Here is a 13,335-nt window from a genome sequence, read left to right on the forward strand (position 1 = left end):
CCGTGTCCCGCTCCCGGTGCCGAGCTCGCAGCGCTCCCTCCGCCCGGCCCGGCCCGGCCCGGGGGGCTCGGCTGCAGCCGCGGAGCCGCCGCTCGGCCCGGCCCGGCCCGGCCCGGCTGGGCTCGGCTCGGCGGGGCAGTGAGCGGGGACGATGGAGATGCATCCCCCGCCGCAGCCCGCCTGTCGCCCCGCCGGGCCGGGGACCCGCCACCGCCGCTCCAGCGCGGCGCGGGGGGAGGAGGAGGAGCAGGGGAGAGGGAGGGGAGAGCGAGGGAGGGGAGACAATAAGTAAGGAAAGGGAGAAAGAGGGAGGGAGGCGAGGTGCAGCCGCCGCCTCGTCGCTCTCCGTTCTGCAGGCAGCGCGGAGCAGAGGACGGCCCCCGGCAGGCGTCCCGGCATGCTGAAAGTCACCATGCCCTCCTCATCCTCATCCTCCTCGTCCTCCTCATCCTCCTCCTCCGGCTCCTCTGCCGCCAGCCGCCCCGGCTCCGCCGCGCCCGACTACTGGATCGATGGCTCCAACAAGGACACCCTGGCTCACTACTTCGAGCTGGAGTCCGAGCTGGGACGGTGAGGCGGGCCGGGCCGGGCCGGGCCGGGCCGGGCCGGGCGGGGGCGGCCGGGCCGGGTGTCCCTCGCTGCCCGCGCCGCCGGGGCGGCAGCGCCAAAACTTTGGCCGCGGGAGACCGGGCGGCTTTCAGAGGGGCAGGCTTTCGAAGGGAAAACCTCAGCTCCCCGGGAGCTCCCCGGGTGAAGGGAATGATGTTTAGGAGGGTTTCTAGGACGCTGGCCCGAGCGGGCGGCTGCCAGCCCCGGTGCGCTGGAGGGTGGGCATCGCTTGGGGAGCACGAAACGCCGCCTCGTTCACGGCATCCCTTCCCACCAGACCTGCCGCCGTTCCCTCCATTCCCTGACTCCCACCCGAGACAGGATTCCCTGAATAGGCCTCTGCAGGCAGGGTCCTTCCCATCGGGGCGCGGTGTAGGCGAGTGAGCTGCTACATCTTCATTCATTAATTCTGCACTAGTGCCCTGCTGATGGTCCTGCCCGGCTGCTTAAAGGTCCCAAGTCTTCAGGTTCTTAAAAACTGAAGTCTGGTGTAGAACGCTGTATCTGACGCGCAGATTTTGCCCTCCTAATGCATTTGTTAGTTCATGTTGAATTCACAGGTAGAAAATAATGTGCAAAAAAGTGAAAAATTTCAGGGTTTTTTGAGGGTTCATGACTTAAATGTGTAAGTCAGTAGGTAGCAAATAGCAATTGTTAGTTTTGCCAATGATAGAGTATTAAAACAGCTGAAAAAATGTGGGAAATTTGCAGATAATAACATGGTTGCCTTGGCAGAATACTTTTTTCAGAAAGGTTGTGCAATGAAAGTTATTGCTACAAAGCATACCTGTACTTCCTGTACCATAACTGATAGGGGCAGGAAAGGTGATGGAAATACAATATAGTATCATTCTTGGCTTTCTGCCTAGGTCTTATGCCTAGGTCTTATGCATCTGCTGCTACTTCCACCCCCTCCAACCCGCACCACCCCCCCCCCCCCCCCCCCCCCACTATTGCTACTATTCCTAGCCAGATTTAAATAGGTGTAGTTTTTTGTATGTTCATCACATTTATACTTGACTTCACCCCTGTGCCAAAGCATGAAAACATAAAGCAGGAATATTGCTGTGCTGGTTTTGTGTCTAGAGTTGACAAAAATGAGAACAAAACAGAGTGTTGGTGAATTACAACAGTTGATACCAGCCCTGTCACCTGGATTAGTACTCTTCTCTGGGGTCTGTCTAGAATCCTCCCACCATCTGTGACAGTGGGCTTGGTTAAGTGTAATCTGTATTGGTGATACATCTTGGGTTTATTGCATAAGGAAGGGTTTTTAATATGTGAAATCTTCAGTTTTGGTAGGAAGACTTAATGCCTGTAAAAGTGCTAGAGTAAAGATGAGGTGCAATGGATTTTTCTACCTTGCAAGGTGAGAGAGTAAATGCCGAAACATTAACAAAAGGTCTGAACATGGAAGGTAACCATGCTCAAGTAATGTAGAGATGTGAGCCATTAGGTCTGCACTGCTCCTGGCTAGAGCTAGGAAGTATGATATAAAACAAAAGCAAAAACAGTACAGGATAAAACAACCATCTTAATCAAAGATTAAGAGGTAGAGAAGGGACAGAAGAACTTGAAGGGGTACATGCTTTGAGAGAAAATTTCTCAAATGGATATGGCAATGAGATCTTGGTCCTTAGGTCCCAAGGCCAGCTTTGAGGTGTTTTCAGAGCCAGCATCCAGAGGTTCAGATGGTTGTCTCAGAACCCCTGTAATAGGTGTATCTTGGCAAATCTATAAGGAAGACTCCTCTTGGTTCCCAAGTGTAATATAAAAGTGTATTGTTTTCTCTTGGTAACCCTGCCTCCAAACTTTTAGTTTTGGATACGGTTTTGAGTATGCCTACAAAAATAAAAAAGTATTCATTGCTTAGTTAGGTTAGTGGCGGGGAAAATGTGTCAGGTGAGGCTGAATAATGTGGCTATGTGAACACTTAGATGCAATAAATAAAGTAATATACTGATGTAACAAATAGAAAACATTGTCCTAAATTATCTTTAGTAAATAGAGGGATTGAAAGATGTCTTTTGGCAGACTCCAAAGACCTGCATTTGGACAGCTGTGGCCAAATATGGGAATTTCCCTTTGGAAGGAGTGCCCCTTGTGCAAAGTATGTCTGACATATCCCTAAGACGTCTTACTCTGTAACTGTTGCTTGCATGACTGGCTGAAGAGTCATGGAAGAGGAGGGAGACAATCCTTTTAGGAAGAATGATAAATGCCTATAAGCTTAGGTGGGAGTCCACAGTTGTTTCAAACAGTGGAGTTCCACAGGGATCAGTTCACATGTCCATGCTGCTCAACATGTTCATAGGTAAAGGGGTGAGCAGCAATATTTGCTAGTCTTTGTAAGTTGTCAAGGTTTTAAAGGTTGTGTTGCCTATGAAGAATTACAGAAAGACCTTACTCTACTGTAGGGGCATTTAAATGGCAGGTGAAATTTAGTTTGGGTAAACAAAATGGGTGTGGAGCAGAAACCATTGAGAAACCATTTCATTCTCTTCTGTCTTTAGTAAATCCTGTGGTGAGGTTTTGAATGGTATCTGGAGGCACATATGGCATGGATAGAACATCACATTAGAGGTGCTTGTTGGCTGATTTGGCTTTTTTTCCATGCAGACTCTTTGGGGTATCTGTCAAAAAATGGGGTATCCAGTCAAAAATCAATGACAGGAGGTAAGGCTGCTCAGCACAGTGCGCTGGAAGTCCTCACCACTGGACACTGTGGATGCTGAAGGGTTACATGGACTTAATGGGCAACTAGTTGAGTTTACATGCAGGAAATCCACTAAGGCTGATTAAACATGAAGATACTAATTTTTGAAGTGTAAGTCATTGGGAGTTTTGAGGGTGTTTGTGATAGTGTTGGCAGGAGTTTTCTCTATTCTTCCATTCTTCTTGAGGCATCTGTCTTTGGCCACTGTTCGTATTCTGGGCTAGATAGGCCTTTATTCTCATTTTTTTATTATGTTTTTATGTTCCACTGAAGCCCTGATTAGATCACCTTCCTCATAGTCAATTTTTTGCACTGGGTCTTTGTGTATAAGTGGAGCTCAAAACACTGTAGATGTGGTATCTTGTGCTTGCTTTTACAAAATGTGTTTGTTTTACAGGTTGCAATTGTTGATGTAGAGTCTGGAATTTTGTTGTGAGTGTGTTTCACCTGAAAGCTTATTTTCCACACTCTCTTGGAAAAAGATATTGAAAATATTGTACTCTAAACTTGTATTTCCTTATGGACTAAAACCTTTTGTAAGCCTAATATAACCTTGGTGTATCTTTTGGTGAAGAGTTTCTGAATTCAGGGTTGGTCTAACTATGGTATTTGAGTGGAGAAGAAATTCAATAATCATTTTTTGATACTCAGCAATACTACAAAAAAATGGAAATTTTCTTTGTTGGAATTTTACTTGGCAGTCACCCTCTTCACCTAACTAACTTCTTAACTATCTGAGTTGAAACTGTCTATATATTTATATTTATATTTATATTTATACATATTATTGTAGGCAGATTGCAAGTCTATTAAATGGTCAAAAGCAGATGAAAGTACTTCCCATCAAATTATTTGGGCTTTCTTTCTTCCAAGGTTACCTTTTCCTGCATGGGCAGTCTTTCAGTTGTGTAATCCTTGCTGAAGACTGAGGCTGAAAGGCTGTCAATACTTGGCAACTTAGCTTGGACTGACAGTGTGAGCTGAATCATAGGTGGTTTATGTCCTGAGGTTTTAGCATAGAGAAAATTTAAATCTAATGTACAGTTTGAACTCAAGATTTCAGTGTGCAGAATGATGTCTTACTCTGTCAATCCTATTTATGAAAGCTGTCATCCTAACGTCTACTTTTGTGATGGCAATAGTAGGTACAGTGAGCTAACTTATTTGTTAGCTGATTTAAGCTAACAAAGCTAGAACTTCTTTGTCAACTGAAAAAAACATTATTTTATGGAAATGGATTGGTTTGGCACATGATGCTTTGAAGTTCAAACAGTTATTGCTTTGAAAGCATGCCAATTATTTTACCCTCTGTCCCTTTGTTAAAAAAAGGTTCCTTTTTTCTGTTCATCTCAAGAGTAACTTGTTTTACAGTTTCTTTGCCCTGTTTATTTTGAAAATCGCTTCCTCAGTGTGCTTTAGGGTGCATTTAAAGTAGGTCCTATCCCTCCTTCAATAACACTCTTGCTCATTTTCTAGTGAATTTTTTTTCTCTTAGTGGACCTGAGGATTTTCCAAAGTGATGCAGGCGTGCAACTGGCAGACAGCACATGGTGCTGGCTGGCTGAATGTGAGAGCGTGGAGTCCCTTTAGGAATCATGATCAGAATGATCTTGGAGCAGAAGTTGCCAGTGTAAATTTGCCTGTGCCACAAAATGTAACTTGCTTGTTACCCTCACACCTTCAGAGGAGCAGGGAGCATTTTCCCTCAGGCAGTTCCTGCCCATAGGGAAGGTTGCTGAAGAGGTGGGTCTAAGGCCTCATTTGGGAGCGTTGTGGTTGGACCTTGTTTTGAGTTAGGATGGTAGGAGACAGAGTGGTCAGGGTGAGGTTTGTCACTTGGGTACCAGAAAGCAGAACTTGATAGTCCAGGCTATTCTGTGCTATTCTTTTTTCTTATTATTAAATATTTATTTATTGAGTTATTCTTCTATAATTAAAATTCGTTATCAATGCAGGGAGTGATTTTTTCCCCAGTTTTTCTGGTTCTGTTCAGCAACTGGTTGATTCAGAAGTAAAAAGCTGTGTTGATAAAGCAATTAAGGAAAATTTACTGTTCCGTAAACAATATCTGAAATTACTGCGTGATCAGTTCTGTGTAAATTTAACAGCTTTCTCATTCTTAAAAATCCAAGCTATTAATAATAAAAAATCATGGTAGAGAATAGTTATTTCTTGATTTTCAAGGTTTGGTTTTTTGGGTTTTTTTTTTCTGTCAGCCACTATGCATTTATGTTGCTGGTTTGGATAATGTTTTCTAATTTGAAAAATTACATTTCTAGTGGAGAAAATGAATAACTCTTGAAGTAAGTACTCTTAAGAATACTGAAAAAGTTTTTTACACAGATTGGTTTTAGAAGAGATAATCATGTAATTTGTGTTAATACAAGAATTGTCATGCTTGAAAAACATTACATTAGACTTCAAGAGATAAGGTGTAACAAAGTCATTAAGCATATTATGGAGAGAATCATAGAATATCTTGAATTGGAAGGGACCTACCAGGATTATCAAAGTCCAAGTCTTGCTGAAGAGAGAAAATAAATTTACTGAAGTTCTGTCCTATCAGAAGCATACTATATGTTCATTCCATTGTGTCTTTTTTTGTGTTTCAAATGTGTGTACACTGCTGTGTAAGGGATTATAATGGACACAGTTTCATAGGCAGAATTCTTCCAGTAGGAAATGTTTAAATCCTTGTGTTGGAGAAGATGAAGCTTGCTCACACAGTTAACAGCCACATTTAAAAAGAGCACCAATTACGTGTGGTGGTCAGTGAAAAAACACTCAGCAGTCTGCAGTAGCTGGTGCCCCATCTGTGGAAGTTCAAGTCCATTTGTTAGAAATGGCTAACTATCCTCTTCAGTCACTCAGATCAAAGAAGTTTTATTTTCCTGAATATTGTCTGAAAAGTTCAATAAGGAAATTTTAAAAAATAGTCATTCTCAGCCTTTATTTTGTTTAAAGTGCAACAAATTGATCCAGCTTTATTTCAGTAAACCTGAACAATTCTTCTGTGGTTTCCTGCTATCCACAATGTTGACTGGGCTTCAGGAAAGCAGTCTTCTGAGCTGGAAAAACCTGCAGAGGTCTGAATATTATTTTCATCTATATATTTGCACTATGAATGAACGATAAGTAGGAGTTCAGATTGTATAAAAATAAAGAACATGTACTTCCTCATGCTTTCATAATGAAGCAGAATTTAAACATAAAAGCTTGCATATTTATTTGCTCTTTGCTTTTTTACTTAGGCATTCTTGCCATACTTGCTCTGTTCACAAGAAGCAAGCCTTTGTTATCTGAACAATCAGTAATTTCACAAGGAATATTCTTTTTCCAGTATAGGGATGATAATTCTGAGAAAGGGAAACCATTTATTTCATAATGTTGGTGCTGCTTTTTGTTCTTGGGTTGTCTAATGTATTTTCTGATACTTATCATTTCTGTACCTCTTGTGTTAGAAAAAAAAAGGGTAAGAATGACACATTTTACAACCAATCATTGGTATACTGGAAATTCTCTTACATTTGCTGTTAGTGATGCTTTTTTTGGCCTTGCATTGTCAGTGTCATTATTATTACTATCATAGGTTACTCTCTGTCAAAACATGTGGATAATTGGAGCCCATCAGTATTTGCATCTGTTGTGAATAGATTGATGAGGTGTTATTTTTTTCCTTGCAAAGTAATTCTAAATTAAATTAAATTGCAACAACATGACTTTGCAAGTGACCACTCACTGTGTAGCAGCTAAACATTTTGAATTTGGTCTTCAGGGAACAAAAGGAGAGAAATTACTTGGAGTGATCCACCAAATTCCATGGTTGGGACTGTGTGCTAGTTCAGGCACAAATAATCGCTTGAACAACATAGTGCTGCAGATTATGAGTTTTCATTTATGTGGTTATCTGTGCTAGAGATAAAGAACCATAAAATGTAAAACAGAAGGAACTGGGAGCCCTCTTGAGGAACAAAAATAATTATAAAGGATACTGCCCTTTGACAGTTTGCTATCTATATATTATGGCATTTTGTGGGGGATAACATAAGAGCAAGTCCAAGAGTCATAATTCACAGCCTTAAAAACAAAACAGTAAATTTTATGCCCTTCAACAAATGTATAGTCTGTGTTCCAATGCATACCTTGCTGTGAGCATCCATATGCCACAGATAAGATGCCAGAACTCCAACTTTATCTCAGAACTGATGTCATCTCCACAGTCCTTTTCCCCAGACCCTCCTCACCAGAAATGTGTTATGCATCTCTCCTCTGGCCTCCCTCCAGGCATTGTGAAGAAAAGCCAAAAACAACTTGCTTGGATTTAAGGAATAGCTGTCAATTCTAAAACAGGGTCATGTATGTGTTCCTCTCCATACCTTTTCCTGCAATAATTTTTCCTTCATGCGAATTTTCCTATTTTCTTCTCAATTGAGATGATTATGAACGCACTAATGTTTCCTTATTATCAGTCTTTTGATCTTTAAAGCATATCCATGTCTACCAGGTTCACTGCCTTTGGGTACTGATACTGCATCTTAATATACTCAATTCAGTGTGATTTCATTAATGAAGATAACCCTGATTGTACAACAGACTTTAGCAGAACAGAATACAAATAAAAAATTTCAACAAATGTCTTGTTTTTTATCTTTTTGTGTTGAGATGGTGGGGAGGGGCAGGCAGTCAGATCAGCTGCCACTGGTATTATCTTCAAGTACTTCTGAAATAATGTTCATATTGATTTTCTCTAAATAGTCCATGATAACAGAGTCACACTGACTGTGCCAAAGAATGTGGTATGTGATTTTATTTTGTACTTAGCTGTAAAAAAATTAAACACACCATTTTGAAATTATTGGACTTCTGTACCCTTCTATGGAAGGCTGGCCATAAATTATGTACTTTTCACTTGATAATTAGATCTTTAGCTATTATGGTTTTTTGCTGATTAGTTGTTTGAATTTTATTCAAACTTGAGGACATATCTTTTCAGATTCTCTCTAAATACTGGACAGTATTTGCTGTTTTCTGACATATTAGGTGTCCTGTGCCAGCCTAGTGTTGTGGATAAGCAAGAGTATTTTAAGAACATGCTTTGGACCAGAAAAAAATTCAATGCTTTTGACACATTTTGATTATTTTATATTAATATGGTGGTATGTTCTAGGATGATTATGATGCTTGTATCCCAAATTGCCTGTTCTGTTTATGCTGAATATTAAGTTCTGCAGATTTAAAATGGGTTCTGAGAGTGAAGGGGAAGAGAAAAAGCCCAGAATTTGTTATCAGAGACTGCATCCTTCTCCAAAGCAGTGTTGTCTGCAGTGGACAGCAGGAGAGAGCTCTCCTTTGCTCTTGCTTAGTTTCTGGCTGAGGCAGAGATGATCCCTGGACTGTTCTTTTCCCTTTTTCTTGGAATTGTTTGAACCTACTCTGGACTGAAAACCCAGAAGTGGGATCTGGCACCTGTGGCACACCGAACCTGCCCTGGGCTGTGACCTGAGGAAGGGACTGACAACAGCCTGAGTGAGCTGTGACCCACAGAGGGACTGAGAACAGCCTGAGTGAGCTGTGACCCACAGAGGGACTGAGAACAGCCTGAGTGAGCTGTGACCCACAGAGGGACTGAGAACAGCCTGAGTGAGCTGTGACCCACAGAGGGACTGAGAACAGTCTGAGTGAGCTGGGCTGTGACCCAGGGAAAGGACTCATCTGAATTTGTCATCTCCTCAGAGGGGTGAGAAGTTTTGCTGTTTGGTATTGTTTTGTGCTGGTGAATGCTTTGCCTGTTACGTTAACAGGTTTTTTTCCACTTTTCTTCAGGAAAATCTTTTCCCAAACCAGTGGGGAGAGGAGGTGCTTGAGTTTGTTTTTGAGAGGAACCCCTGTGGAGGTTTTCTCCCAAATTTGCCCTACACCAGGACACGGTGTTACATAGTTTTAGACTTTTTCAGGGAAAATTGATGTTTTGGTAAGGCTTATAAGGCCTGAGAGAGTCTGGCATGGATGAGTACAGATTTTTTTTAAAATGTATTTTTTTAACCTATTGGCATATTCTCTACATTAATGAACCACAGTTCTGATCTGATGTACAGTGCTTTACAGATGTTTGTTTTTTGTCTTCCTGATGGAGAACGTGTTAGTCAGCTTCCCATGTTGTGCAATAATGATTTGTTAAAACTGAATGCAAGACACACTGAGAACTCTGACATCACCATAATCTGTTCTCAGGGACCTGTAGGATACATGTACATTAATGTTTTTGGCTATCTGCTTTATTGGATACCCACTCCCCTGATGCTGTGAGTGCAGTGAGTGATCCTTCTCTGTACAAGTTCTTCAAACCCTCATGATTTTCTGGCTGACTAGCTTAGTAAAATTATAAACAAAAGGGTTGAAAGCTGATTTTGTAGTGGGAGCAGCACTTATGGTGTAGATATTGATGACTGCTTAGGAAATGACTAATGACATTGTTTAATGGCTTTAGTTTGTTTAATGATCAGAGTTAATGACATTTTGTTTAATGATCAGAGGAAGAAACCTAATAAAGGTAGGTTTTTTCCATTCTCTCACCCTTCTGGTTTTTTTTCTGGGAATTCTTTGCAGCCTTTTCAATGGAAGCTGCAAAACTTGTGGAGGACACTGGTCATTGGTCTCCTAGCTAAATGGCAGATGATTAACTTGAGTTGAAAGAGGAAGGCAAATTCTAGTCTTAAAAATGCTACTAAAACAACAAGTAACTGATAATATTGGAGCAACACATATGACACTGAAAATACAATAATTAATTAATTTGGTGCAGAGAGAAGGAAGACTGGTAAATTAATTGTTTCTTAATCTCCATTTACAGCATTTTAATTTGAGCATGTCTTAACTGGAAACAAGAGAAGCGTTTAGTAGTTAAAATTAGCAATTGATGAATTCTAAGTAAGATCAAGAATCAGTTCCAAATGGGGTCAATATGTAATGGAAAATCTGCAGTGAAAGAGACCCTAAAATTCACCAGCATATTTGTTTTCTCTGACGCCTGTAGGGGTGAAACCCATCTCCATCTCTGTATTACCTCTCTAATAAATATGCACATGAATTATTTTTTGAGTTTAAATTCAAATCCCATCTCTCTTCATAATTTATAAGTATTCAAAAGTAGTTGGAGCAAGAATTAAACTGTGAAAACGGCAGTTTTATTCATTGCTATAAAAGTTATTCACAGAATTAATTTGATTTGCAGTAGCATGAAGAGAATATACTTTTCTTTTCAGAGAATCATTAATTTCAAATGAGAAAAAAACCCTTGGTCACTTTCTCTTCAGTACAACTGTTGCATTTTGACTATTTGAATATTCAGGTTGTCTAGTCAAAGTACATTAGCGCATGTTAATCTACTATGATTTCAAATACTGGGCTATTTTTTATTTTTTATTGCTATGCTTATGTAGTAGGGGAAGAAAGCAAAACATTTGAATATCTTCATATTCTTTGCCTGCATGACTTTAGAAAAGATGAAATGTCATTTGTGATGGAAAAATCATATTAGATGTATTTCCCTTGCAAATGACTGTCTAAATGAGGGCTGATGAAATTTGTCCATCACATAAATAGCCCTCCAAATCTTACTTTCTTTCTCTTGTCAGTATTCTATTCTATTCTATTCTATTCTATTCTATTCTATTCTATTCTATTCTATTCTATTCTATTCTATTCTATTCTATTCTATTCTATTCTATTCTATTCTATTCTATTCTATTCTATTCTATTCTATTCTATTCTATTCTATTCTTATGTTTGCTATTTGTGAATTAACACAATAAATACCTACCAGATAGCCTGTTTAAGTAATTTGCCATGGTGTTTCTTATGAACCATGTGTCTTAACTGTTTTGAATACCTAGTAATACCATTTTATTGTGTTTTGCTCCAGTCACACCTAAGAGAGAGTAATAACAATTACCAAGATGTGTTAGTCACCCACAATGGCATGTGGCCATGAGAAGTCCTTGTGTGGTTCTTTAGAGCCATACCTGTTAAAGCTTGTTTTATCCACATATTCTTATCTTTGCCATAGTTTCTTGTCATTTTTGAGGACCCTGGAATTTTCATCCCATGATAAGTTGCAATAGTCTGGCATTTCTCTTTGTTTTGAGTTAGAATGAGTAATTGAAGTACTTATGCATTCTGGATAAGGGACAATTTCCCATTATGGAATTATTAAAAAAATTTGAATTAAAATTTTTTACAAACACTTTCATATTTTATGTTCTGTGTTCATTAAAGATATTATTCACTCAAAGTAACCAGATTTCAAGTATGAAGTAAGTTAATTTCTTGTGTGTTGGTGCCTTGTGAGAGTTCTGATTCAGGTCCCTCTTAACTGTTTTTGTCTTCTGTCTTTGATTCTTGCTTGGACTGTGTTCTACAAGCTACATCAAAAGTGGTGCAGCTTCCATATGATTTGTTTCCCTGCTGGAACATGGAGAGCTGTGTTTGTCTACTGCCTCCAGCTAGTTACAAAATTCTCAAAAAATTTTATATTAAGAGCAATAAACATTATTGAGTGGTATGGAGCAGGGTCACATTTGCCTTTTTTACAGCTGCTGTCTTGGTGGCTTATAGCTGTCTGGTTGGTTGTCTGTTGCCCAAATTCTATGTTTTTCATTTTCCTTCTGTTTGCAATTGATGAGATTATGTAGTGGATTTCTTGATATTTGTCTGTACTTTGTGACTGTGAAGTTAATGCTGCTAAATTTTATCCCTTTTCTCTTGATCCTGCTCCCCAGGTAATTAAGTACAGGCTTTTTCTTCTGGTATTATAGCTCTCTGATGCACTGCCAATGACTCCCCACCTTTATCATCAGCAAACTGAATCAGCATACTCCAAAGTTTATGCCAAAGGAGATAATTCAAATATTAAATAAGATGTAGAACCAACCAAAGGCATGGTGCTCAAACATATATGTCAGATAAAAGTAAAAACACTGAAGTAATGTGCAGTGTGTTTCTGGCAAGTTTTTGGTGAAAGTTAGATGTGAAGACAAATCTTGAGACTGAGAGAAAAAAATCCTAAAAGCAAATGGCTTAAAAAATCTTTCCCCTCTCTACCATTATTCCACTCCAACTGAAACTGAAACAAATCAGAATTCTTGCAGTATTGCCATTACCAAGGATGAATCTTTTCTTTTATATTCCTTTGGGGATTCCTAGCTCCTTTAGCTAAGGGAGTCTATTCTCACCTTCCCCCTCCACAGTTCCCAGTGCTTTCTCTGGAAAGAGAAAGCACTCAAATGCACTCTCAATCATCTTTATGCAAAGAGGGAGAAATAATCTCTGCTTATTTAATGGGCACAACTTCTGAAGCTGCAAAATTGGTCATTCCTGACTTCTTGTAATGGATGCCAAATAATACAGTTGGTGTGCTAGTCAGGAAGCTGACAGAAATCTTGATGTTTCAGTAGATTAGGTTTTAATATGCAAACAGGTATATTCCTCCTCCTGTTTTTGAAATGTGGATTAAGTGTGTATGAATTTACTGAATGTGGAAAACCTCATCTCCAGTAATTCTGTCAAATTAAAAAGAATGGCATTTTACATGGCATTTAAAAATTACGTGGGTCTGTGAGTTACCTGGGACCTGACAGGTACTAATTTTTTATCCATCCAGCATAATAGTCACAGTTGTGAAAAGTGACGGCAACATTGAAATAAAATACTTGCCTTTATATGTATTGTGAAAAATCTCTTTTAAATTTACTTGTAAACATTTCATCTGTAAATATACTCTTGAGGAACTGGGTTTCTTTGCTCCCAGATGGTTGGTTATGGTAGTTCTTCAACAGAGGACTACATCTGTGGGTTAGAATAATTTACTAAAATTTAAGGGCTCCCTGTGCATGCAAGGGAGAACTACCTTGACCATGACTACTATAAAAATTGTAATGTAGAAGAAAGTCTGTAGCCATCTGTACTTCTGCAACAGCCTTTTAAATATGAGCAAGACAGACGAGAATTGTGCC

General features: G+C 39.8%; 1 protein-coding gene across 1 annotated transcript in view; it reads left to right on the top strand.

Annotated features, from left to right (window-relative positions):
* Positions 1 to 277: 277 nt before the first annotated feature.
* CAMK4 (calcium/calmodulin dependent protein kinase IV) overlaps positions 278 to 13,335 on the top strand; it is a 140,144-nt gene continuing 127,086 nt past the window's right edge. Inside the window, exon 1 of the mRNA XM_056514054.1 lies at positions 278 to 570. Within this exon, the coding sequence (XP_056370029.1) occupies positions 398 to 570 (173 nt within the window). The 5' untranslated portion in view covers positions 278 to 397. The remainder of the gene's footprint in view (positions 571 to 13,335) is intronic.

This window comes from Oenanthe melanoleuca, chromosome Z (assembly GCF_029582105.1).
Source record: "Oenanthe melanoleuca isolate GR-GAL-2019-014 chromosome Z, OMel1.0, whole genome shotgun sequence".
In the NCBI taxonomy this organism is placed as follows: Eukaryota; Metazoa; Chordata; class Aves; order Passeriformes; family Muscicapidae; genus Oenanthe; species Oenanthe melanoleuca.